The 22,943-nt window shown below is 54.3% G+C and overlaps 1 protein-coding gene across 2 annotated transcripts in view; it reads left to right on the top strand.

Moving 5' to 3' along the window:
* Positions 1-22,943, top strand: part of CDH4 (cadherin 4) — a 559,330-nt gene that overhangs the window by 478,025 nt on the left and 58,362 nt on the right. For both annotated transcript variants that reach the window (XM_060120472.1, XM_060120473.1), the window contains 2 exons: positions 7,543-7,698; positions 12,630-12,774. In XM_060120472.1, the coding sequence (XP_059976455.1) occupies positions 7,543-7,698; positions 12,630-12,774 (301 nt within the window). The remainder of the gene's footprint in view (positions 1-7,542; positions 7,699-12,629; positions 12,775-22,943) is intronic.

Raw genomic sequence — 22,943 nt, 5'->3', positions numbered from 1 at the left:
TTTTTTTTTTTTTTTTTTTGCGGTACGCGGGCCTCTCACTGCTGCGGCCTCTCCCGTTGCGGAGCACAGGCTCCGGACGCGCAGGCTCAGCGGCCATGGCTCACGGGCCCAGCCGCTCTGCGGCATGTGGGATCTTCCCGGACCGGGACACGAACCCGTGTCCGCTACATCGGCAGGCAGACTCTCAACCACTGCGCCACCAGGGAAGCCCTCCCTTCTGTTCTTCGAAGCTTCCTAGGAAGGCAGCGTGACCGAGACAAGACCTGGGAACTCTGCCCTCGATCCTGGACTCCTTGTGAAACCTTCGTCCACCCTTAGCCTCTCTGCGCCTCAGTCTCCCTATCTGCAGAAGAGGCTGGACCGGATCGTCAGTGGGGCCGACATTCTGGGACTTTTCTTTCATCGTTCCTTAAGGAGTTGCAGGGGTGGGTGGAGATTCCTGGAACCCTCCTCTTCACAGGGGAGCTCGGTGCCAGCTTCGGGCTTCCGAGGCATAATAAGGACACGTAAGGAGGGAAACCCTAATTTGGGCAAAGAAGCCCGAGATAAACAGAGTGAAGAGCAGGCTGAGGATGGGCCGTCCTGCTGTTGGTCCCATCAGCTCACCCCTCCCGGGGGCCAGCCCCTCCCCAAGCCTCCTTCCTCTCCTGCCGGAGGCCTGGGGACCAGGTGACACCACACCCCTCAGTTCCCGCTGAGTCTCTAGAGCAGAACCCTTCTGACTCCCTCCCCCAGCCCCCCAGGGCCCCCAGAAGCCTCTGCAGGCACCCGGGGGTGGTCCCCCCTCCTTCTTTTGCTCCAGGTTTTCACCTGGGGAGGGGTGACCACCTCTCTTCTCTCCCCCCTCCCTATTTTCCGGCTGTTTCTTTGCCCCCAGACAGTAGCCACAGGGCTGGGTGGACCGTCTCCCTCCCACCTGGGATCTTCAACCACCTGCCGCCCCCTCGGGGCCCCCCCTTCCCTCCGCCTCCTCCCTCGGGGCTCAGAGAAGATAGTTCTCCTGTGGAAAGAGGGAGATTGAGCACCTACTCTGTTCACCGTGCCAGGCCTGCACCTGCCATCCGTGGGGACAGACAGCCTGTCTGTGTTCCTAGGGCCCAGAGGAGGGTGTGGGGCGGCGTTAGTGCTCAACAGTGGGGGCGGGGGGGGGGGGGCGGGGACAGGCGAGCCGTCCCTGCAGAGCAGACGGGATGTCGGACACAAAACCTGAGAAAACCCTGATTCTCTGTCAGCATGAAAATCTAGAAGCCCCAGCGTCGCGGGCCAACGTGAGGGCTGTGAGGACCAGCTGAGGCCGCGGGGAAGCCGCAAATACATTTAAGGTGAAAGAGTGCTCTTAACTCTGGCTCTGGTGAGAGTCGGATTGTAAAGGAAAATTGGCTGCAGCCTTCTGGCCGGCCGCAGTCACGGCCAAGTGTAGATTTGCCTGCCTGCGTCCTGGCCAGCCTGGGGTGGGTGGGGGCAAAGCGTCTGCTGCCACGACTCAGAGCTTCTCCCTCTGCTGCAGGCGGCTCAAAACTCCCAAAACGTAACAAAAATGAGAGTCTGCAACCTGTTTTCCTGGGAAGGTCTCTGGGTTTAATATCATACAAGGAGAAAGCGCTACAATACTTCACCGAAGAATTACATCCTTGTGGAAGAACTTGATCCTAAGGGTTTTGAGAGCATCTTTCAAAACATGGGGACAGGGTCACGGAGGCCTTATTAGTGGCATGGCAAAGCCATTAAGATGCAGAATAGCCATCGCCTTCCAAGAGACTTAGAGCAAAAGGAGGGGAGATCCAGTCGTGTGCACGCATGTGCACACGTGTGTATGCTTATATGTATGTGTGCAGGTTGTGTGTTTGGGTGTGTTTACATGTCTGTTTTATGTGCGTATGCATGTTTCTATGTATGTGTATGTACATGCATGTCCAGGAATCATGTACCGTGGTGGACAAGACCAAACACTCAATTTTAACTGGACATTTTTTTTTTTTTTTTTTTTTTTTTTGCGGTATGTGGGCCTCTCACTGTTGTGGCCTCTCCCGTTGCGGAGCACAGGCTCCGGATGCGCAGGCCCAGCGGCCATGGCTCACGGGCCCAGCCGCTCCGCGGCATATGGGATCCTCCCAGACCGGGGCACGAACCCGTATCCCCTGCATCGGCAGGCGGACTCTTAACCACTGCGCCACCAGGGAGGCCCTAACTGGACATTTTTGAAAATTCTCTCTGCCCCCCAAGTCCTTACATCAGGATCTCTCACAGACCCTGTTCCTCCCCCATTTTATAATTATCACTTTACACTGCACTGAGAGGCTGTCACTTTTTTAGATCTAATTCCTCTGGTCCATGAACCGCGTGAGGGCAGGGCTGTGTCTGCCCAGCGTGATGGGGCCTGGCACACAGCACAGGCCACGTGGGCCAAGAGAAGACATCGTTGAAACACCAGGGGCCCAGTCTGCACTGACGGTGTCCCCTGGGCTGACTGGGTCTCTGCCTGTCCTGAGGCAGGCTTTTCTCTGCAGGTCCAGTGGGATTCTCCTCCCCTTCAATTCTTTGGGAATAAACCTCCAAGGCGTTTACAATTCAAAACCACACGTGGTGACTTTCCTCCAAGTTTCAAGTTTATTCGAAATTAGGCAAATACCTTCTCCTTGGGGGAGATTCTGCCAGAATCCTGCATTTCATCCAGCCTTTCCTAAGGACAGATCCAGCCCTCCGAGCGAGGTCCCTGGGCGAACACAATGGCCAGGCACCGTACGTTATTTAATGTCGGCGTCACTTTAAACGAACCTTATACCATCTGTTCCGTCCTTTAGGAACGAATGCAAAAGAGTGTAATTCTCGGTGGCGTCATAAAAGTGAGATGGGTGATGGAAATGCCCGCCTCCACTCTTTATTCACGGTCCTTCCGGACGCTGCTGTGATGTTTTTCTCATTTTCCAGACACAAATCAAGGGGAAACTGCTCTCCCCTGATCTGGTGAATTCATCTGCACAGTATTTCTTCTTAATACGGTAAACTGTGGGAGAATTCAGGGCATCCTGTGCGTATTTCCGAAGGCGCCGCCAAACGGCACCTGGAGAATTAAGGGAACGCGGCTCGACGGTCAGGATCTAATGAGATTTCTTTGCAAAAAATAAAATCTTGAAATGTGTAGCGGGTTCTTTTCATTCGTTTCATGACTAACTTCCCTGTGAAGGACGGGCAGCCTGGCCCGGAGAGGGCGGGGTGGGGAAGCACACTGGGTGGGCCGGATGTGTCCCCCGTGCCCCCAGTCTCTGCAGGGCCGTTCGGGCTCCACGCCCTGCTCAGTCCAGGCAGAAAGCGGGCGGTGCCCCGGCCCAGGGGTCCGTGGGGGACGTCCGGCCCGGCCATTCTCAGTGGTCTTGCTCAGGGCGGACAAGGACCAGGAGAACCGGACGTGACGGTAGGAGAGGGAGGAGGGCGGAGCTGGGGAAGCCGGAGTGAAGGCGCCCGTCCTGCGGACAGTGCGTGCGCGTGCGTGTGCGTGCGTGTGTGCGTGTGCGCGCGTGGCTTCTCTCGGAGGCTCCCGTCAGCCCCCAAGCAGCGCACGTCACGCTGACCTCCATGATACCTGTGGGATGAAAGCGTCGCCTCCTTCGGACCACCGGTTCCTGATATTTTCTCTTCCCCGTCCTGTCGCGAAGGAGGTAAGAGGCAGCTATCGCCGATGGGGCGGCTGGGGTCCCTGCCCCCACGCTCGTGCCCTGGGGGGGTCGACTCTGGTGTGTTAACAGTAAATGGTGGTTTAGGAAAGGTGTCCTCTGTTGGACCGAATTTTCTCGGAAGTGGCGTTTTCTGGGGGATGGCTTGTTCTTATGATCCAGGTTCAGCTGGAAAGGATGTTCATTATCAAATCTCTGTGGAGCCTCCGTGGAGACCGTCCTGTGATGATTATTGTGCTACAGAAATAAGTTGCCCGAGAAAAAGCCACCCTTAGTTTCTGAGATAAATCCCACTTTGGCGTGTAGGGGGAGGAAAAGTAAATTTCTCTCTCTCCTTCTGAGTTCCTGGCTGAGACTCCCGTAATAAACGATTAACAAGAGAACAAGCAGCAGAAGTTTATTAACATGAGCGCGTCATGTATACGTGGGGGACCCAGGGGAAAATGAGTAGCTCCCCAAGATGGCTGAGAATTCAAGTCTAAGAGGAAAAGGGGAGGGGAATGTAGGCCTCTCAGGGGAGAGGAAGTGACTTGTAGGAAAGATGATGGACCCTTGGAGGAGGGATGGGAGGTGTGGTCGTGTGGCAGGTGGGCCTGGGTGTGCTTGTCTCTTCTAGCCCCCCTCCCAAGACTAGAGGCAATAATCTTTCTCAGGTGATAACCCCACCCTGGGGGGAGGAGATCTGTGGCACCTGAGCCTCTTTGAGTCTCTGTCTCCAGGCAGATGAGGGAGCTCAGAGAAAACCCCTCCTGCACCTGCTGTTTCTCAAGGTCCTGCAGCTGAAAACAGTCACTATACCCAGCGGCATACTTGGGGGTGGCGTCTCGCTAACCTTCATCCCCGCCTTTGACGCTCCCCCAAGCAGTTTCGCAGCCTAGCAGCTGGGCTGGCAGGTTGCTCCATCTCACTGAACCTGTCTCTCAGTTCAGTTAGCAGTAGTCTCATTTCAGGAGGCAGGGTTGCAGGATGCAAACAGTCAGGTGTATAATATGAGGCATTTCCATGGAAGGAAAAGAAAAACAAAGTTAATGGTTGGAACTGGCTCTAAACCTGTTTCTGAGTCCTGGGGCAGCCAGTCGAGAAGATTTCTGGTCGGTGATCTCACAGCACCTTCTGCAGTCTGGTTGCCTCTGATGAGGTCATTGCATGTTCCAGGGGACTTTCTGAATGTCGGCATGGCAACAGGCAGGCAGGCTGTCGGTACATGAGCTGTTTCGGGGGCTTCTCTGAAGTTCATACCCAGTCATCCAGCCTTAGTTTGCAGGGCTTTGGGGAAAGGGCAGTTTTGTTCTTAGTGATTCCAAGTCAGAAAGGCAGGAGAAGGGGCTTCCCTGGTGGTCCAGTGGTTAAGACTCGGCGCTTTCACTGCCAAGGGCGTGGGTTCGATCCCTGGTCGGGGAGCCAAGATCTTGCAACTGTGAGGCGTGACCAAAAATGGGGGGGGATGGGGGGCGGGCAGGAGAACATTAGAAACGTTGGTTTGGAGAAGCGCGGCCAGATATTTGAGGAAACTAGAAGAACGCGGATCCAGCCCAGTTACAGGTAGAAAATAAAACCTCAAAGACAGCAAACAGGACTAGAATCTCAAGGCACAGGTTTCTACCAAAACCTAATTTTTCTCTCTACAGTCACCCACATTCCTACCAGAGGTAATCACGGTAAGACCGATTTGTTTGCAAAATAAATCTGGTCTCATTTAACGTGGCCTGACCGTTTACAAAAGTAGCAGAAACAGTGAGGACCATACAGGCTCTTTGGAGGTTTGCTCTGCTGGAGCTTCTAACAAGGACTCACTCTCAGGTCACACCTGAGCCCTCCCGTTTGGATGTGATGATGGCGGCCCTAGTGCAGGTTGAACCCCACCTGCTGGTATTTCTGTTCTGACCGTAACATCTCCGTCTCTGTGTGGGATTGGTTTGCAGTTACCTTACTTTGTGCTCTCAGGAGGAGAATGGGATCCAAGGAGGATTTGTAAAACCAGGGGGATTGCTTTTTCTCTTGTGTCCTCTGCTCTGGAAAACTTTCAAACACCTCCTAGGTAAGCTCACCTGACCCTGGAGCCCTTTGCGGAGGAATTTCCTAAAGAAATAGTGGTCTCTTCACGTTTGCTCTTCTTTCTAGCTGAGTTTGAAATTTTATATTTTCTCAAAAAGTAAACAGTTTTGTCAAGATTTTCGACTTGGCTAACATAAAATATAAAGAATAAAATGTTCTTTTAAGTCTTATTTTTTTCTCTTAAATTTGCCAAAGGCATGTTTATTTTCTTGTGGATTTTTCTCCAAAGTACAGCTCTTGAATCTATTTATCACTTCTTCCAGTTTTTCCGTTTTCAGATTTAGAAATTTCTGCATTCGTCTTAATCAGTTACTTGGGTGTTTGCCGCATCCTGCTTTGTCATTCCTTTCCTTCTGGAGCCAAATGCTCAGTTCATTCACTGTAATTCTACTTTAATGATGAAAACATTTGAAGTTAAGGGTTTTCTTTGATTCAATCTCTGGCCAAATTCCTTGGGTTTCACTGTGTAATCGTCTCCTTGTCATTACTATTTTTAAATCACCTCTAAATGTAGTTTTGATTCCTTAACCTGTGGTTACTTCAGAATGTTTTCCAAAATGTCTCTTTAAAATTATCATTAAATTTTAATTGCATTATTCTAATAAAATGTCCTGGTCAGTTTTGCTTTGTGCAATTTTTTGAGGTTTTCATTGTGGTCCATTTTATTATAAAATGTTGCCATGGTCCCCTGGGCTTTGATTTTTAAAAGTTGTATTTTCTAAAGGTGTATTCAGAGTTTTATGCTAATCTTAATTTGACCCCATCAGTTATTCCTTTCACATCCTTGTGGCATATTTACAGTTTCCCACTTTCGGACAAGTCTTTCACGGTGTCTGTGATTATTAACTGCCCCTTATGTGACAAGAGTCTTTGCTTCATCTGAATGAACGACGTACGTCTTTGTATAATTCTGCTGGTGTCCTTTCTGTTTCCCAAAGACGTATGTTTGTCTAATGATCTGGTCAGAAGTGACATGTTGTTTCTGTGTAGCCCCCCCCCCCCATAAAACACAGAATCGTGCATTTTTCTCTGTTCTGTCCGTTTCTTCCCCCAACTCTCAGGCTTTGCTAACTTACTTTGGATTTGGGACCCAGATAAGCATTATTAAATTGTTTTTTCGACAATATACAGTTTCTGTTATAAAAATAAAAAATAAACTTTTATGCTTGTACTCAGCTCCATAAAACCACGTCGACAACCATTTTCAGAGTTAAGTCTCTGTGTCTAAATACTGGTGGGGGGCTGTTTCTGTCGCAGCCCCCGTTCTTGAGATCCTTGCTGTGACCCACCTCTCAGGGCCTCTGTCCAAGGAGCAAGAACATAGGACGTTTTCTGCATCTTTGCGCATCCAGAAATGTCTGTTCCCTCCTACACGGGTGACAGCTCGGGGGCACAAGTGTGTTGGGCGCCGACCTTTTTCGCTCAGAGCTCCGTGGAGTGTGCTGTTCCCTTGCCCTCACCTTTGTCGAGGTGTGGTGCGCTGGGTGTTGGCACTGGGTCCTCAGCCACTTCAGACCATCAGTTGCAGGCTCTCCCGTCGGTGTCACTGGCTCTGCCACGCTCGCTGCACACCCTTTCCTCTTGGAATATTGTGTCCTGTCCTCCCCTGTCACCTGGTGGGCCACCGGACGTGCAGCGGTGGCTCTCAGTAAACCCCTGGCCTCTACCTGCCCTTCCGGTCCCCAGAGTGGGCGAAGCATTGGCTGTGGCCCCAGATGCACCTGGGAGAGGCCACGTGTGTGGCCGGCAGGTGGGATGAACGTGGCCCTGCTCACACTGCAGCCTGACTCTCCCCTCCATCTGCTCCTCCTTCCAGATCCGGTCCGACAAAGACAGCGACATCCCCATCCGCTACAGCATCACGGGCGTGGGCGCCGACCAGCCCCCGGTGGAGGTCTTCAGCATCGACTCCATGTCTGGCCGGATGTATGTCACACGGCCCATGGACCGGGAGGAGCGAGCCTCCTACCATGTGAGTGTCCATGGCCTCAGGCCCCTGAGCGGGGGGAGGGCAAACCCAAGTCTGTATGAGAAAAGCCCAGGGACGTGCGGGGCACCACCCCAGAGTGTCTATTTCATGGGGCTGGGTGGGCCAAGAATTTGCACTTGTAACACATTCCCGGGTGATGCTGGGAGGGTCTGGGACACACTGGGGGAGCGACTGGTGGAACTGGATCCACCTGGAAGACGTGGATCCGCATGACCTGTCAGGAGCTCTGATGGTCGGGGGGGACGTCGAGAGGCTGCTGTGTCATCCCCGGCCTCTCTGATTGCCCTTCTGTTCCTGCCTCGCTGAGAGCAGAAAGGCAGCTCTGAAGCCAGCACTGCTATTTCTATGTCAGAGCTGTGCGTGGAGAGGGAGAAAGGAGGAGAAAGTGGAGACTTCGGGGTTCAGCTGAAAGGGACTGTCCACCCCTTTCCTCCTTGGCCTCACAGCCTGGTGGCCCGTGGGAGTGGCCCTGGAGCAAGGTGGAAGCCTCAGCTCTCACGCCGTCCGCCCTGGTGCCAGGCCCCTCTCTGGGCTCTGCATCCTTGTTTGCAGGATGAGGGTCTGCACCTGCGGGGGTCACAAGGCTGGAGCCCCGCCCCCAGCAGGTGAGACCTGGGCACTTAACCTCTCCGGCCTCAGTGCTCTCTCCTGCGAAGGGGGCAGACGGCCAGGCTGCATCAGCGTGTCGTTGCGAGGACTCACGGGTGACCACACGTGAGGCATTTAGGACGGAGCCCAGCCCCTGGTAAGGCTGCCTTCGGGGTTATCGTCAAGACATCGGAACTCCCAGTTCCTGGATTGTAATTTACAAACAAAGACCTTCACGTGAGAGGATGGACTTCACAGCCTCCTGCCCGTGTCATCCTACTGACCGGCTCGGAGCTCACTCGGCTTCAGCCCAAGCTGCTAAGTGCGGCCAGACTCTGCTCCTCCTCGTGTTTGCTGGTTATTTGTTTTGGGCTAATTGTCCACCTCCTGGACCAGAAGGAAGGCTCCATGCAGGCAGGGAGCCATCGGGCTTGTCCACGCCACATCCCCTGGCCCGAGACCAGAGCCCAGACCTTGGGGGACGCTCATAACCCATTCGCAGAAGGGAAGGAGTGGGTGGGAGGAGGTTGATTCTGTCATTGGCAACGGTGGCCTCCCGTGAGGGACTCTTGATGTCCCGTCAGAAGCAGGTGCTCCTGCAGGAGCCCACCCTGGGGGGCGGGCAGTGCCCCGTGAGCCACGAGGGTTTCCTCTCTCAGTCGATTACTTCCCTATGTTCAGGACGGCTACAGAATTTCCGGGTCCGACACAAAATGAAACGGGGGCCCCTCCGAGCTTACTAAGGATTTTAAGACAGTGACGGCAGAGCATTAAACCACACGCAGGCCCTTCTGAACACAGGGCCCATGTGACTGTGTGGGTCATGCAAGGCCATGAGGCTCGTGGCCCCCTTTGAGGTGGGATCGACAGGAAGGCCGAAGCTTGAGGACCCCACCTTGTGGTTGTCTGGGCCTCCAGGGCCCCATCTGTGCCTCAGTGCAAACGGCCCAGAGCTACACGCAGTGTTTCGTCCATTCCTGAGGACCCCCAGCCCCGGGCACCCCGAGAGCTGCTTGATGCTGAGGGCACCACACGCCTCCCTGAGCCCCCTTCCGCACCCCCCAGACCCGCTGCTGGGAAGGCAGGAGCCAGGTCCAGGGAAAGGAGACCCAACTGGCAGTGGTCTGGGGCCTCCAGAGTTCCCGGCCCACCGTTAGCCGCCACGGTGGGTGCACAGAACCAGCGAGACAGTCCAGCCAACACGTGTTCAGCCAGCCTCGCGGCAGGACACACACCAACTCAACGTGACTGTTGGCGCCCCACGGGGGCTGTGTGCTGCCACCACAGTGCTCATGGCACGGGTCAAGGTCAGCTCCCCTCGCCTGCCAACGAGTCCGTGCTGACTGAGAGACCGAGGGGGGAGAGCCGGAGGCAGACAGGCCCCCAGTTCCTTGCGGCTGTTGGCCAGGGGCCGCTTCCACCTCCTGACGGCACCACAGGTCGCTGACTCTCACCTGCCGCTGGCCAGGAAAAGTGCTCTGATTTTAGAGGCCACGAGGCTACCTCTGTCCAGCCTCCCTGCCACTAAGGCCAGTCCCACCACGTGACGGACCTGATCACGGGGTGAGCCCCGTTGCCCTCACTCCTGGGACCAGTGCCCCACATCCTTGCGGCCCTTTTAGAATCCTCTCTGCTCCCCCCGACCCCAGTTCCACTGGCACCTTTGGCTGTGGAGTGGGTGGGATGAACTCTGCCACCTGAGAGGGAGCTGGTAAACTGTGGACCCGGGTCACCATGAGACGACCGCGTGGAGGCCCACAAACGTGAGACAGACGAGCTGTCACTGCCCTGCAAGATGACTCCCCAGAAGGTTCTCTCAGGACTCCTTAAGAGGACTTGCTGTTGCATTCTCCCACGTACCGTCATCTTGGGCAAGTTCGCTAATCTTCCTGAGCCTCCGTTTCCCCGTCTCTATAATAGGGATCGGACAGCACCCAGCTCACGGGGTCTTGTGGGCTGTGAGGGAAGGCAGTGCATGTAGAGTTCTGGGGGCACCCCCAGCCCGAGCCCGGGCACAGTGAGAGCCAGAGGCTGGTGGTGATGGAAGACAGTCTCCAGAGTCCACGTGAGGCCACTTCCAGGGCCCACATAAGATGTTCCGGGTCCTGTGCCCCAGGAAGAAACCAGTGGCTCACGATTAAGACACGAAGAGCGAGCACCTGGAAGGGGAGAGAACAGGGTCCCGCACGCGGTCCGCAGGCACCCACAGTGCATCACGGGAAATTCGCTTGGTGTGCGATGCTCAGATTTGCAAGTCGCAGGACATTTCTTGTCTCCACCACCAAGACAGACCCCCGTCCCCCAACTGGCAGCTGTGTGCACAGCCTTAGAGATGGACGGGGCTGGGGGGCTCTTAGAGATTTCCAGCGGACACTGTGGAATGTTATTTGAACTTGGGGGCGGTGGGCGAGGAGAACCGCACCAGCCGCTTTCTGTCGTTGGCTCCACTCGGGCTGTTCCTGCTGCTGAAGATAGCGGCCCAAGCAGCAGTGTCACTTTAGTTAGAAAATAACTTTAATTGTAGCTCAGAACTACCCTTTTTAAAAGTCTTCTCAACCTTTGGCTCAGTGCCTTATTGCCTGGCTGCACTTGACAAGATGAAGGATGGCCTGGTGGCCCGCGGGAAGGACTTCCGCAGCAGGGCAGGTGCACACCGGGGCTCCCGGAACTGGGGACTGACGGCGGGTGGTTGGTGGAAACAGCCGCACAGCATCCTGAGACGTTTAAACACGATACTTCAAGCCAGTCTGCAAGGGGGCAGCCACACCACTGAGCGGGCTGCAGGTCCTGGGAATCAGCGCTCATTTGTCCCCTTGTGATGAATCAGATCTCCTGGTCTGTGAGGCCAGCCTGGAGCTCCCTGCTAAACATGCTGTTTCAAGGGTAAACTTCCACCCAGGGCTTCCGGGCTGGGGCTGGCGTGCTGCACTTAGCACGAGGCCCCTCCTGCAGGCAAGGATGGGCACTGCTGACTCTCCCCTGAGGCTGGCAGAGCGCAGGGTGCAGGGCACCGCGGGGGTGGCGTGGACGACTGTGGGTGGAGCTCAGAGACCCCTCCCCCCGGAGGCCTGGAGCACAGGCTCTTCTGGGCACCCTGGGCTTGGCGCTGTCTTGGTGTAAAGACCCTGAGGTCCGGTGTGTCCGGCTTGGAGGGTAACGTGATTTCCACAGAAAGATGGGGTCCGGGACATGGCTGTGTGACAGTCACAGCTCTGGCCTGGAGAGACCCCAGGCAGGTCCCTTCCACTCTCCAAGACTTGGTTTTCCCGTCTAAATCCCAGGTTCCCAGTGGTCCCACTCCAGCCCCCGCGGCTGCCTGCAGGGCTCAGCCAACTCTGCGTGCCCCACCGAGGCCTCCATACTTGCTGTCCTCTTGGCCCCTTGTCCAGGGCTCAGGTCCAACGTCATCTCCTCTGAGAGGCCTGCCTGGCCTCCTCCCCACCCCAGCGGGTCGCTGTGGTCACACGCGTTCTGTATTGCTTCCTTTCCTTCTCAGGGTCCGTCTCCCTTCTACACGAGAAGCCCCAGGGCAGCCCCGTGATTCACTGAGCCATAGTCTAGGGTGCAGCCCAGTGCCTGGCACAGATGGGGCCTCGATAGATATTGACTGAGGGAATGAATGAATGAGTGAATGAATGAATAAAAGAAAAAAATCCAAAAGTGAAGGGGTGACTCTGAGCAGCCCCTCTGGACTGAGCAGCCCCTCTGGACCCTCCAGCCCGAGTTGAGGGTATCTGCCCTTTGTACCTTGAAGTCGTTCCCAGATGGAGTTCCCTGGAGCCCCTTCCCCAGCAGAGTGGGGGGCTTCCACCCCAGGGCCCCTGGACCTGTTTCCTCTTTGCTGCCCCAAGAACAGATAAGCCGGGGTGTGAATGGGCAGCAGGGTGGCCTCACAGTGGACGCCCAAGTTCAAGGCCCCCATGTGTCTCCCTCACAGGCCTGACCTCTCAGCAGCAGGAGTCTAAGCCCTGGTTGGCACAAGTGGCCTTTCTGTAGCTACTCTAGGTGGACTTGAACCCTCATGGTCAATGGTGTGGGGATGGTCTGAGTGGGTCCTGGGTGGGCATTGGCATGGGCCCTCACGTCAGTTTCAAGCTCGCGTGGGACACCCGGTTTTGCCCTCTCAGGACCCTTCCCCATTTCCACAGAGAGCCGAGGCTCATGACGTGTCCCCGGGCTGGCCCTTGCAGGGCCCGGAGCTGTTATGTCACCACCGTCCCAGTGCTGTGGGTCCAAGGAACCTGCTTTTGGCTGTTCTGAGGCGGCCGGTCAGGTGTGTCCCCGCTGGGCAGCCGCCGGCCCTGATGGCGTTTGCTGCCTTCCAGCTCCGAGCGCATGCTGTGGACATGAACGGCAACAAGGTGGAGAACCCCATCGACCTGTACATCTACGTGATTGACATGAACGACAACCGCCCCGAGTTCCTCCGCCAGCTGTGCAACGGCTCCGTGGACGAAGGTGCCAAGCCAGGTGAGCCCCGGGCCCCGAGGGCAGGCAGGGGCCCCACTCTTGGGGAGGGCCACGCGGCCCCTGCCGCCGCGGTGGCACCGTGGGACTCATCGCTGATGCGTTTATTTTAGCGGGTGTTTACGAGTACCTACTGCGTGCACTAGGGAGCAGGGTCCCTGCTCCACAGACCTCACGGTCCAGAGGGGGCACAGACAGAGAGCAAGAGCAGGGAATGAAGCTATTGCAGTGATGATAAGGCTCAGAAGGAAACCCATGGGGCACTGAGTCATGGGGGCGGCTGTAGACCAGGGAAGGTCCCTCTGCGGAGGCGCCCTGTGGGCCAAGAGCTGATGCGTGATAAGGAACAGCACTGAGAGAAGGGCCAGGAGGGAACCTAGGGGTGGAAAGAGCATATGCAAAGGTCCTGGGGCAGGTCAGAGAGGAGGCCGGCCACCTGAGGCCTCCTGGGCACACTTGGGGTTTGATTCCAAGCACAACAGGAAGCCCGTGAGAGGGCCGACTCCCCAGCCCGAGGAGGTGAGCCGAGTGCCTGAGGCCTTGGTTCCCCTCAGAGCTGACCCAGAGCCTGTCTTCCCATGGGTCCCTGTCCAGCATAAATGATAACGACCACTTTGTAGCATCTGGCCTCTGGGCGACATAATGGCCAAGAAGTGGGCACCCCTCTCTCCCATTAGACTCAAGGCCTGGGGAGGTGGAGGAAGCAGCCCCGGCCTCTTGGTGTGGATGTGGGGGGAAGCCCCAGCCGATGCTGGGACCCCCGCTCAGGGACCTGCTGCATCAGCTGGGAACACGTTACAAATGCATCGCTTGTGGCCGCACCTACTGATTCAGACTCTGCAGATGGGGCCCCGGGGCCAGCAGCCGAGCTCCCAGGTGATTCTGCACTTGCTGACCTTTGAGAAGCACAACCCCACTGTCTCCTGATTGGGAACGGGGTTGTCCTTGGGACAACTGCTCAGCTCGGGTCGAGTGGGGAGCTGAGTCAAGCACCACTGCTGAGGTCCCTGCTGGGGCTGCCGGAAGTTACGGCTAAAATATAGGACTCGGGTAACATTTGAACTTCAGAGAAACAAGGGATCATTTCTATGCAGGAGTATTGGGAACATACTTAGCGTAAAGGGTAACGCTTGTTGACCTGAATGTTAGATGTAACCGGGTGTCCTGCATCTTAGAGGCTGCCCCTCCCTGGCTCCCCGGCGGGCACCCATCCTGGGAAAACTTCCCAGCCCTGGGGAAGGTCTGCGGTGCCGGGAAACCTGAGGCCAGCTTCCCGGGCCTCTGAGGAGGGGTCAGTGGGCGTCCGGCTTGTGGGGAGGCGGGGCCCGCGAAACAAACATTTATCCACCCTTCTCCGCTGGAGGCGACTGTCCTAGCTCCGTCTCAGGGCTGCTGCTGCAACAAGGTGGATTGCGTTTATGATTGATTGTCTCTCAGAATTGGGACGCTTGGGCCAGCCTGGTGTCAGCAAAGGGAACGGGATATGACATTACTTCTGCAGGAACCCTGGGCAGCTGGGCCCTGCAGGCCTCTGAGGGGCAGGGGCAGGTGGTGGGTGGCCATATTAGCTACAAGCAGCCAAAGGAAACAGATGAGGGCTGCCAACAGCCAGCTCTTTAAGGATCAGGGTGGGGAGTGAGTGTCAGGCTTGGGGAAGGGGCTTTCTTGTTAACAGAAGCGGTGGGTGCTCTCTCCCCAAGACCCAGGACGCTCTGTAAAGCTGCCTGGATGTCACAAATCAAGCGTCCCGCATCTTATTTTCAAACAGATCGATAGAGACGGTTTCCCCAAATGCGTAACTGCCTTTACTCATTAGGGTAACAAAAGCAGCAAATTACTGTCTCCCCCTCGAAGTCCCGATAGGAGCATCCTCGGATAGCTGGGGGTGGCCTGGGCCGGCTGAGGGCTGGTGGTGTCCCTGACTGGCCCTTGATTCCCCAGACACTTTGAGTCTTTCTGGGACCTTTTGCACTGAATGTTGGCTGACTTTCGAAGCCCCTAGGGGCCCCCAGCTCCACCTCTGTTCCCGGAACAACCCTCAGAGGGGGACGGTGACGCTGCCTCTGTGCAAAGCCAGGGATGGAGCTGCACGGTGCCCCGTTGGACCCGGCTTGATGCCCTCGCTCACCCTGACGTCCAGACAAAGCGGGCACCGCATCCTCGAGGCAGGAGACTCCCGGGGACTTGGAAATAGTCTCTCCAGTTTCTTCCCTTACACCAGTAAACTACAATAATGGAAGGGTCTTACACAGTGCCTTTGTGGGATAAGGAAAAACTACCGCCAGAAGTTAGCCATTATTTTCTGGAATGATAGGCTAATGAAGGGTTTCAGATGCACGTTCTAATGGAAAACAAATGGGAATGTGTGCTCAGTATTGACTCAGCTGGATAGGAACCTTCTAAGGTTTGGGAAGTTCACACGGGGACATCAGCAAGCCAACTGGGGCTGGATCCCAGGCCGATCCCACATCACCCCACGTCCTTCTCCCAGCCCCAGGCCCCTCAGCTTTATGAAATCCTCTCTGGCTTTGCTGGGTTGAATGGGCTCACACACAACTGTGGCTCCTACAACTGAGAAGCTAAATTTCTCCTTGTATTTAATAGAAATAGCCACGTGTGGGTAGTGGCTGCCGTGTTGGGTCCCCACCCAGACAGGGCCCCCTGAAGCTGGTGGTCACAGCAGCAGTCCCTCCCCGCCCCGGGAGCATCTGTCCCCTCCTGGTCATTGTCCCAAATCCTGGATGGAACTGGCCAGGGGCCACCAAGCCCCTTGGAGACTCCATGCAATGCTCCAGATGAGAGCAGAAAGGGAAACATATCCTCTGACCCCCCTTTTAATGTCTCACCACAGGAGCTTTGCTCAGGAGGGTGCCCCGCCGCTTGCTCCCTGTGTACACGTCACCCCTGACTTTCCAAACTCTGCCATTTCTGCAGAGCCCGCCTTGACACCCACCCTGTACTGTCCCCCGAATCTGCCTTGCCCACCCTCTTGAGGCGACCATCCCACACCCCCGGCCAAACGCTGCATCTGCACGGGCGACAGTGTTTTGCACACAGGACGAGGACGTTCGCTGTTTCCATGCACTCCCTCTGTCATGATGGGAGGGTAACTGATGTGCATCCCTGTGTAGCAAAATGGGTCTTAAGTAAGCAGTCGTTTCCACCAAGGCCTCTCTCCCTGGCTTTGAAATTGACTCTGAGCTCATAAGTTCAGATTCATAATAATTTATAAGAATTATCTATCTGTAATAGGGATGTTTTCCATAAAGAAATGGAGTTTCATTGATTTCAAGTTCACCAGAAAGTGGAACCAAACTTAGGGTTCCCAAGAAGAAGGGTCCCACTGAAATGAGACGTGAAGAGGCTCAAGAAGATTGTGGCCTGGTGCCCACCGGGGCCTGGGGTCCACAGAGGTATCTCAGGCCCCTGGGTGGGCAGGAAGCAGGAGGGCCAGGCTTTGTACAGACTTGAGCCAGCTCCCCAGGTATCGCCACTCCATGGACTCCTAGATGCACTTCCCGTGGGGTCTCACTGGAAGAAATGTCTTTTTAAGAAATCTTTTTATTTTGACATAATTGTGGATACACAAGCAGTTCTAAGAAATGGTACAGAGATACCCCATAGCTCCTTCACCCAGTTTATCCCGGTGGTAACATCGTGCAGAGCTGCCGTGCAGGGTCACACCAGGATGTGACACTGGTGTAAGCCCTGGCCCTCACTCAGACTTCAGCAGTCGTGCGTGCGTGTGTGTGTGTGTGTGTGTGTGTGTGTGTGTGTGTGTGCGCGTGTGTGTGTGCGTGTGTGTGTGTGTGTGTGCGTGTGTGTGCGTGTGTGTGTGTGTGCGTGTGTGTGTGTGTCAGTGTCCGTCCATGTGCATGCGGTTTTATCATGTGTGCTGATTCGCGTGACCTCCACGGTCAAGACGCTAACGGTTCCGTCACAAGGACCCTCAAGCTGCCCTTTCAGAGCCACAGCCATCTCCCCGCCCACCCGCCATCCCTGACCCTTGCAATCATTGATCTCCTTTGTCTCTATGATTTTGTCATTTTAAGACTTTCATATAAATGGAATCATAATGGTATGTTAACCTTTGGAGACTGGCTTCTTTCACTGAGCATCATTCTCTGGATATTCATTCAAGTTGTGTGTGTCCAAAGTTCATTTCTTTTCATTGCTGAGAAGTCTGCGGTGTGGATGCATTGCCCTTGTTCACCCTTTGAAGGGCATTTGGGTTGTTCCCAGTTTGGGGCCATAGTAAACCTCCAAGATCTTTCATTCCCATACAGACTTCTGCGTGAACGTAAGTTTTCATTTCTCTGGGACAGATACCCAAGAACGCAGTCACTGGGTGGCACAGGGAACAGGGTTCAGCTCTGCAGGGGACGGCCACGCCCTTTTCTGGAGTGACGGTACCGTCTTCTGTCCCACCACGTGAGTGGCCCGGCTCCTCCACGTCCTCGTCAGCATTTGGTGGTGTCGTGTTGTTTTGGCTGTTCAGAGGGGTGTGTAGTGATATCGTGGTGGTTTTCATTTCTGCTTCCCCGGTGGCTAACGATCTTGGAGATCTCACCCTGTGTTTGTTTGCCATCCGCACATCCTCCTTGATGAGATGTCTCTTCATGTCTTTTGTCCATTTTCTAATTAGTTTGCTTTTTCAATCACTGAGTTTTGAGAATTCTTTACTTATTCGAGATACAAGCCCTTTGTCAGATACGTAGTTTGCAGATATTTTCTCCCTTCTCGGACTTGTGTTTCCATCCTCTTCATGGCATCCTTTGGGAGCAAGAGTTTTTCATTTTGATGAAGTCCAATTTTTCACTTTCCTTCGATGGATTGGGCTTGAGTATTGAGAACTCTTCCCGGGCCCTGGGTCCTGAAGATGCTGTAGGCTTTGTTCTAAAGGTTTTATGGTTTCACATTTTACATTTCTTCCATGGTCCGTTCCAAGTTCATTTCTGTGTAATTTTTACATAAGGCGTGAGACTTCACGTCTGGATCATTTCTTTGCTTATGGATGCCCAGGTGTTCCTGCACCGTTTGTTGGAATGGCTTTCTTTGAGTTGCTTTTGTACTTTTGTCAAAAATCAGTTCGGCCTATTTGTGGGTTTGTTCCTGGGTTCTCTGCTTCTATCCATTGATCTGCGTGTCTGTCCCTCTGCTAGCCCCACTCTGCCTGGGTGACTGCGGCTCCATGGGAAGCCTTGGCGTGGGGTGGAGTCGAAGGCTGTTGGGACGGTGTGTCAAGTGTTCAGACCCTGGCTGTCGCCTGTGTCCTCCCCAGGTGGGACTGTGCACTTGGCAGGTGGCGTCGCGTGGCACTCAGCCACCCTTCTCAGAATCCAGGTGGCCGGCCACCATGTGGCCAGCGTGCGGCGTGGCGGGGCCTCTGCCAGCTACTCCCCCTGTCTCATCGTTAAATGGAAGTAATGTTAGCTTCCACCTCCTGGAGTCAGCTGAGGGCGCCCACCTGAGGCTCCCCGACGCCTGTGCTGTCATTAATCGTGTTATTACTATTAGTGGGTATTAACTTATTGTTAAACGTTCTTACTCAAAATATTAGTTCATTTTCCAACTCCAGCAAGTACCTTGTCAGGTTGAACCTCAGGCTGAACTATAAGACTCACTTAAAACCAGCTGTCCTTTAGGTTACGTGCCAATGTCCCTCGGGCCACCCTGCTGGGCTCCCTGGTGGCCAGGCTAGACTCAGACATGCGTTCTTCTGAATCATTACAAGCTCCCCATCGGCCACGTCTGAACAGTGGCAGTTTTCCAGCCTGGGCTGGGCTCCGGGTCCCAGAGCTGATGGGGAGGATGGGGCGCGGGTGCTTCTCAGGGATCAGCCCACTCCTGGGAAGTGTCTGGGAGGCGGGAGTTAGGATGTTCAGGAGAGGGGAGGGGGAGGGGCTGGCCTAGGGTGAGGCCACAGCCAGGCCTTGGCCAGCCAGCACCCAGCAGTGGAGGGCGTCCCCAGAGGAGAAGGCGGGGCCCCGAGGGGCAGGGGGAGCCCATCCAGGCACCGGCTTCCCCATCAGGTGCCCACTCACCCCGGACCCGAGTCCTGTTCCCAGAGCTGCATCCAGGGGCGGCATTGCGGGGTGGATGCTGAGATCCTGGGAGGCCTTCCCCTGGGGCGGTTTTCTTCATCAGAAGCAAGAGCCCTCCTGCCCCTCGGGGTGACCCTCCGGGGTGCAAGCACATCTTTAAAAGGCTGAGTTATGAGTGAAATAAGTCAGAAAGAGAAAAACAAATACCGTATACTAACATATATATATGGAATCTAAAAAAAAAAATGGTTCTGAAGAACCTAGGGGCAGGACAGGAATAAAGACGCAGGCGTAGAGAATGGACTTGAGGACACGCGGAGGGGGAAGGGTAAGCTGGGACGAAGTGAGAGAGTGGCATGGACATATATACACAACCAAACGTAAAACAGATAGCTAGTGGGAAGCAGCCGCATAGCACAGGGATATCAGCTCGGTGCTTTGTGACCACCTAGAGGGGTGGGAGGGAGATGCAAGAGGGAGGGAAATGGGGACATATGTATATGTATAGCTGATTCACTTTGTTATACAGCAGAAACTAATACACCATTGTAAAGCAATTATACTCCAATAAAGATGTTAAAAATAAATGAATAAAATAAAATAAAAAGCTGTGTTCTCCTTGGAGAAGAGGAAACAACAGATTAAAAACAGCAGCTGTGGGGGCTTCCCTGGTGGTGCAGTGTTTAAGAATCCACCTGCCAATGCAGGGGACACAGGTTCGAGCCCTGGTCTGGGAAGATCCCACATGCCATGGAGCAACTAAGCCCCAACTACTGAGCCTGAGCTCTAGAGCCCACAAGCCACAACTACGGAAGCCCACATGCCTAGAGCTTGTGCTCCGCAACAAGAGAAGCCACCGCGATGAGAAGCCCATACACCACAACGAAGAGTAGCCCCCGCTCGCCATAACTAGAGAAAGCCCGTGCACAGCAACAAAGACCCAACGCAGCCAAATAAATAAATAAATAAATTTAAAAATAGTAAAAAATAAATAAAAACAGCAGCTGGGCTCCCTGACCTGAAGCTTGTGAGCTCCGACTGCCTTGTCCGCCTGCTCTTCCTGAGCTCCTGAACCTGGCTCGGGGCAGTGGGGAGGCCTCACATCTCTGCAGGAGGCCTCGGGCTCCCCCTGCAAGGGGCGCACCTTCCGCTGAAGCTTTGATTATGCAGCCGTCGCAGAAACACAGCACTGACCGAGGGCCTCCAGATGCTGGGTACTGTCCTCAGGCCTCCCAACGGGATAACCTACTGAAACCTGACAGTCCTGTGACACAAGCACTTTGGAGATGAGGGAACGAAGGCACAGAACAGGTAAGTAAGGACACAGCCAGTGGCAGGTGTTACCAAACCAAGCTCGGGTCCGCTCGCCCGCATGGTACAGACAACCTACTGACACGAGTTTGTGGTGAAGGAGAGTGCAGGTGTTTACTGAAATGGCTCCAAACAAGGAGAACGGGTGGCTTGTGCTCAGAAACCCCGAACTCCCCAAAGGGTTTCAGCAGAGCATTTTTAAAGGCCAGGTAAGGGAGATGGCGGTCCCAGGGTACGTGATCAGCTCGTGCAAAATTCTCTGATTGGTTAATGGTGAGGTAACGGGGTGGGGTCACAGGGGTTCACATTATCAATCCTCAGGCTCCAGGAGGCCTGTGGGCTACGTGCTCAAGATCATCGGGGCTACGTCCTCATAACTGGAGCCCCCTTCCCTCTGCAGCAGCCGTGGGTCCACGCCCTTTCCGACAGGCTTCTCCAGCTGGAAATGGGATTCGTGGTGTCACCTCCTGCCCAGAGGCAGCCTGACCAGTCTCATGGCATCTCTCAGGCCTCCCAAGTGTGTTGACAATTTTAACAAAAGGGCTCTAGTTGGAACTTCTGCTTTCCCTAACCCCTTGTAACTGTGTGAGGGCCTATATTATAAATTTTGAAATTAATGTTGCTTTAAAATATTAAATAGCAGAGAAATCTACATGCTGCAAATGAAGTCAAAGAAACCTTCATCTATATAATGCAGTTTTTGCTTAAATAGATTATTAGTGGGGCCCGTTTATTTATTTATTTTATTTCTGTGCTGGCGGAGTCCCCCGAGATTAATGCCACGGACTAATGCACAGATGGCGCCAGATACTTGAAAGTCATCTGCATATTAAGAATTTAAATCTTTAGCCTCAGTGATTTGAGCAGAAAGCCAATTATGGAGCTGAATTAGTTTTCAAATTAAACTGCAATTTAAGGTTTGTGAAATTAATCCTTTAAGGCGCATGGCAGCATTTGTACATGAACTCCTCAGAAGAGCCAAGAGTTTGCCTTCTCCCCCTTTTCCTGCTGGCGCGATTTATGAAGAAATGTCCGGAGTCTCGGGCAGCAGACAGCTTGCCCTCTTAGAGGAAAATACAGAGCGATGTTCAGTTTCGTTAAGAAAAATGCAGGCCTCCCTACTAGGGGGAGAGGCCCAACGAGGCCTCCAGAGAAGGCCCTAGAAGGATGATATTCTCCTCGTTCTCATGGTCCAGATGATGGGGGTAAGACTTAACTCTCTGGTTACTACCGATGCTGCTGCAGTGAGTGGTTCCTTGCAGAGCGCTCAGCCAGGTAACGTGGCTGAATCGCTCCCTCCCTCCCTCCCGTGGGCAGCCCAGGTGTGCCATGGCATTGGGGCTGCTGGGCGCTCACGGCTGCCTATGAACCAGACCCACCCCCACTGGAGAAGGCGAGAGGATCGGGGGACCTTGATGCCAGGGTCACGCTTTCCCAGACACACAGGGGCTGGCCCTGCTCACGACCCGAGACGTGGTGTGGCCACTGAACGCTTGCTGGAGGGTTCAGGAAGGGGCACCCTCAAGTGTAAGGGGGAGACTGAGACACAGGAGACGGGCAAGGGGTGCAGAAGCAGGGTAATGGCCCCCAGGTCAGCAGGCGTCGCCGAGTGCCCTCTGGGTGGGTGGGGATGAGTGCCCAGACAGTGAGTGGAGGCCACCTCCCCCAGGCAGCTCTCCAGGTCTCAAAAAGGAGTTCCTTCTGCCTCCGCCCCATTGTCTTCTTCTAGGAAGGAAGTGAAAATCACGGAGCCCTTGCTCAGTTCCAGGGCCCTGCACACTTATTATTTCAGCTGGGTTTGTTTCCATGGCAACCCTGCCCATTGGCCTTTGGGCTCAGAGCACTTGGGCGTGCATGGGTCACCTGATCATGGAGTGGTGGCCATGGACCAGCCAGGTTTCCAGAATCTTTTTTGAAAGAAACCAAATTGTGATTAAGGCTGAAAAAAAAGTCCCATCAGTTGCCTTATTTCTTTAACATTTTACCTTCTGATAATCAAGTGATAATCTTTGGAGGAAACTTGAGAGATACAGAGAAAATCACAAAGAAAAACATCACAATCTCCCATCTTGCCTGCCACGCAGAGATTGCCATGAGCACATTCGTCAAAGATCTCTCTGGTCTTCTCTCCCTGCACGAACATGTTGTTATATTAAAAAACACAGTTTAGAAACTGGATTGTTTTCCGTTTTGCTGTATATCGTGAACATTTCAAGCATCACAAAATATTCCGGCTTTAAGCAGTTCCGTCATGGGAATGTACCACAATTTATTCATCCAACACCCAGTTGTCAGACGTTTGGCATCACGTACTAATTGATTATGCTCCTTGTTTATCTGCACCGCTAGATGTGAGCTTCGCAGGTCAGGGACTTTTTTTTTTTTTTTTTGAGACCATTGTTGACCCACATGTGCTTGTGCAACAAAGGACAGAAAGAGTCCCTCATCCAGTTTTTCCAACAGTAATGTGGAAATAAATGAAGACCAGCCGATGGGAACCAGCAGAGGCTGTGTGTTCAGAGCAGGGGGGTCACCAGCCACCATCACAGTCAGAGACTCGAAGGCGGGCAGAGGACCGGGGAGCTTCATGGTAGAGAAGGGGGCTCAGGTGTGCCTTGGTGGGGGCTGGTAGTGGGGGCCTAGAAGGGGACGTCCCATGTGAATATCTGGGGGTGCGCTTCAGCTTTTCTGGCTGATTATTTTTAATCTGCATCTGATGACTCTGTTATCGGAATCTCCCCTGGTCTGGTCCTGGTCAGTTCTTTCTCTCTGTTTTCAGTCAGGTTTTGTCTTCTTGTGTGCCTGGTTCATTACGTA

Source organism: Mesoplodon densirostris, chromosome 16, assembly GCF_025265405.1.
Source record: "Mesoplodon densirostris isolate mMesDen1 chromosome 16, mMesDen1 primary haplotype, whole genome shotgun sequence".
Taxonomy (NCBI): domain Eukaryota; kingdom Metazoa; phylum Chordata; class Mammalia; order Artiodactyla; family Ziphiidae; genus Mesoplodon; species Mesoplodon densirostris.
This window is presented reverse-complemented; position numbering and strand designations above follow the sequence as displayed.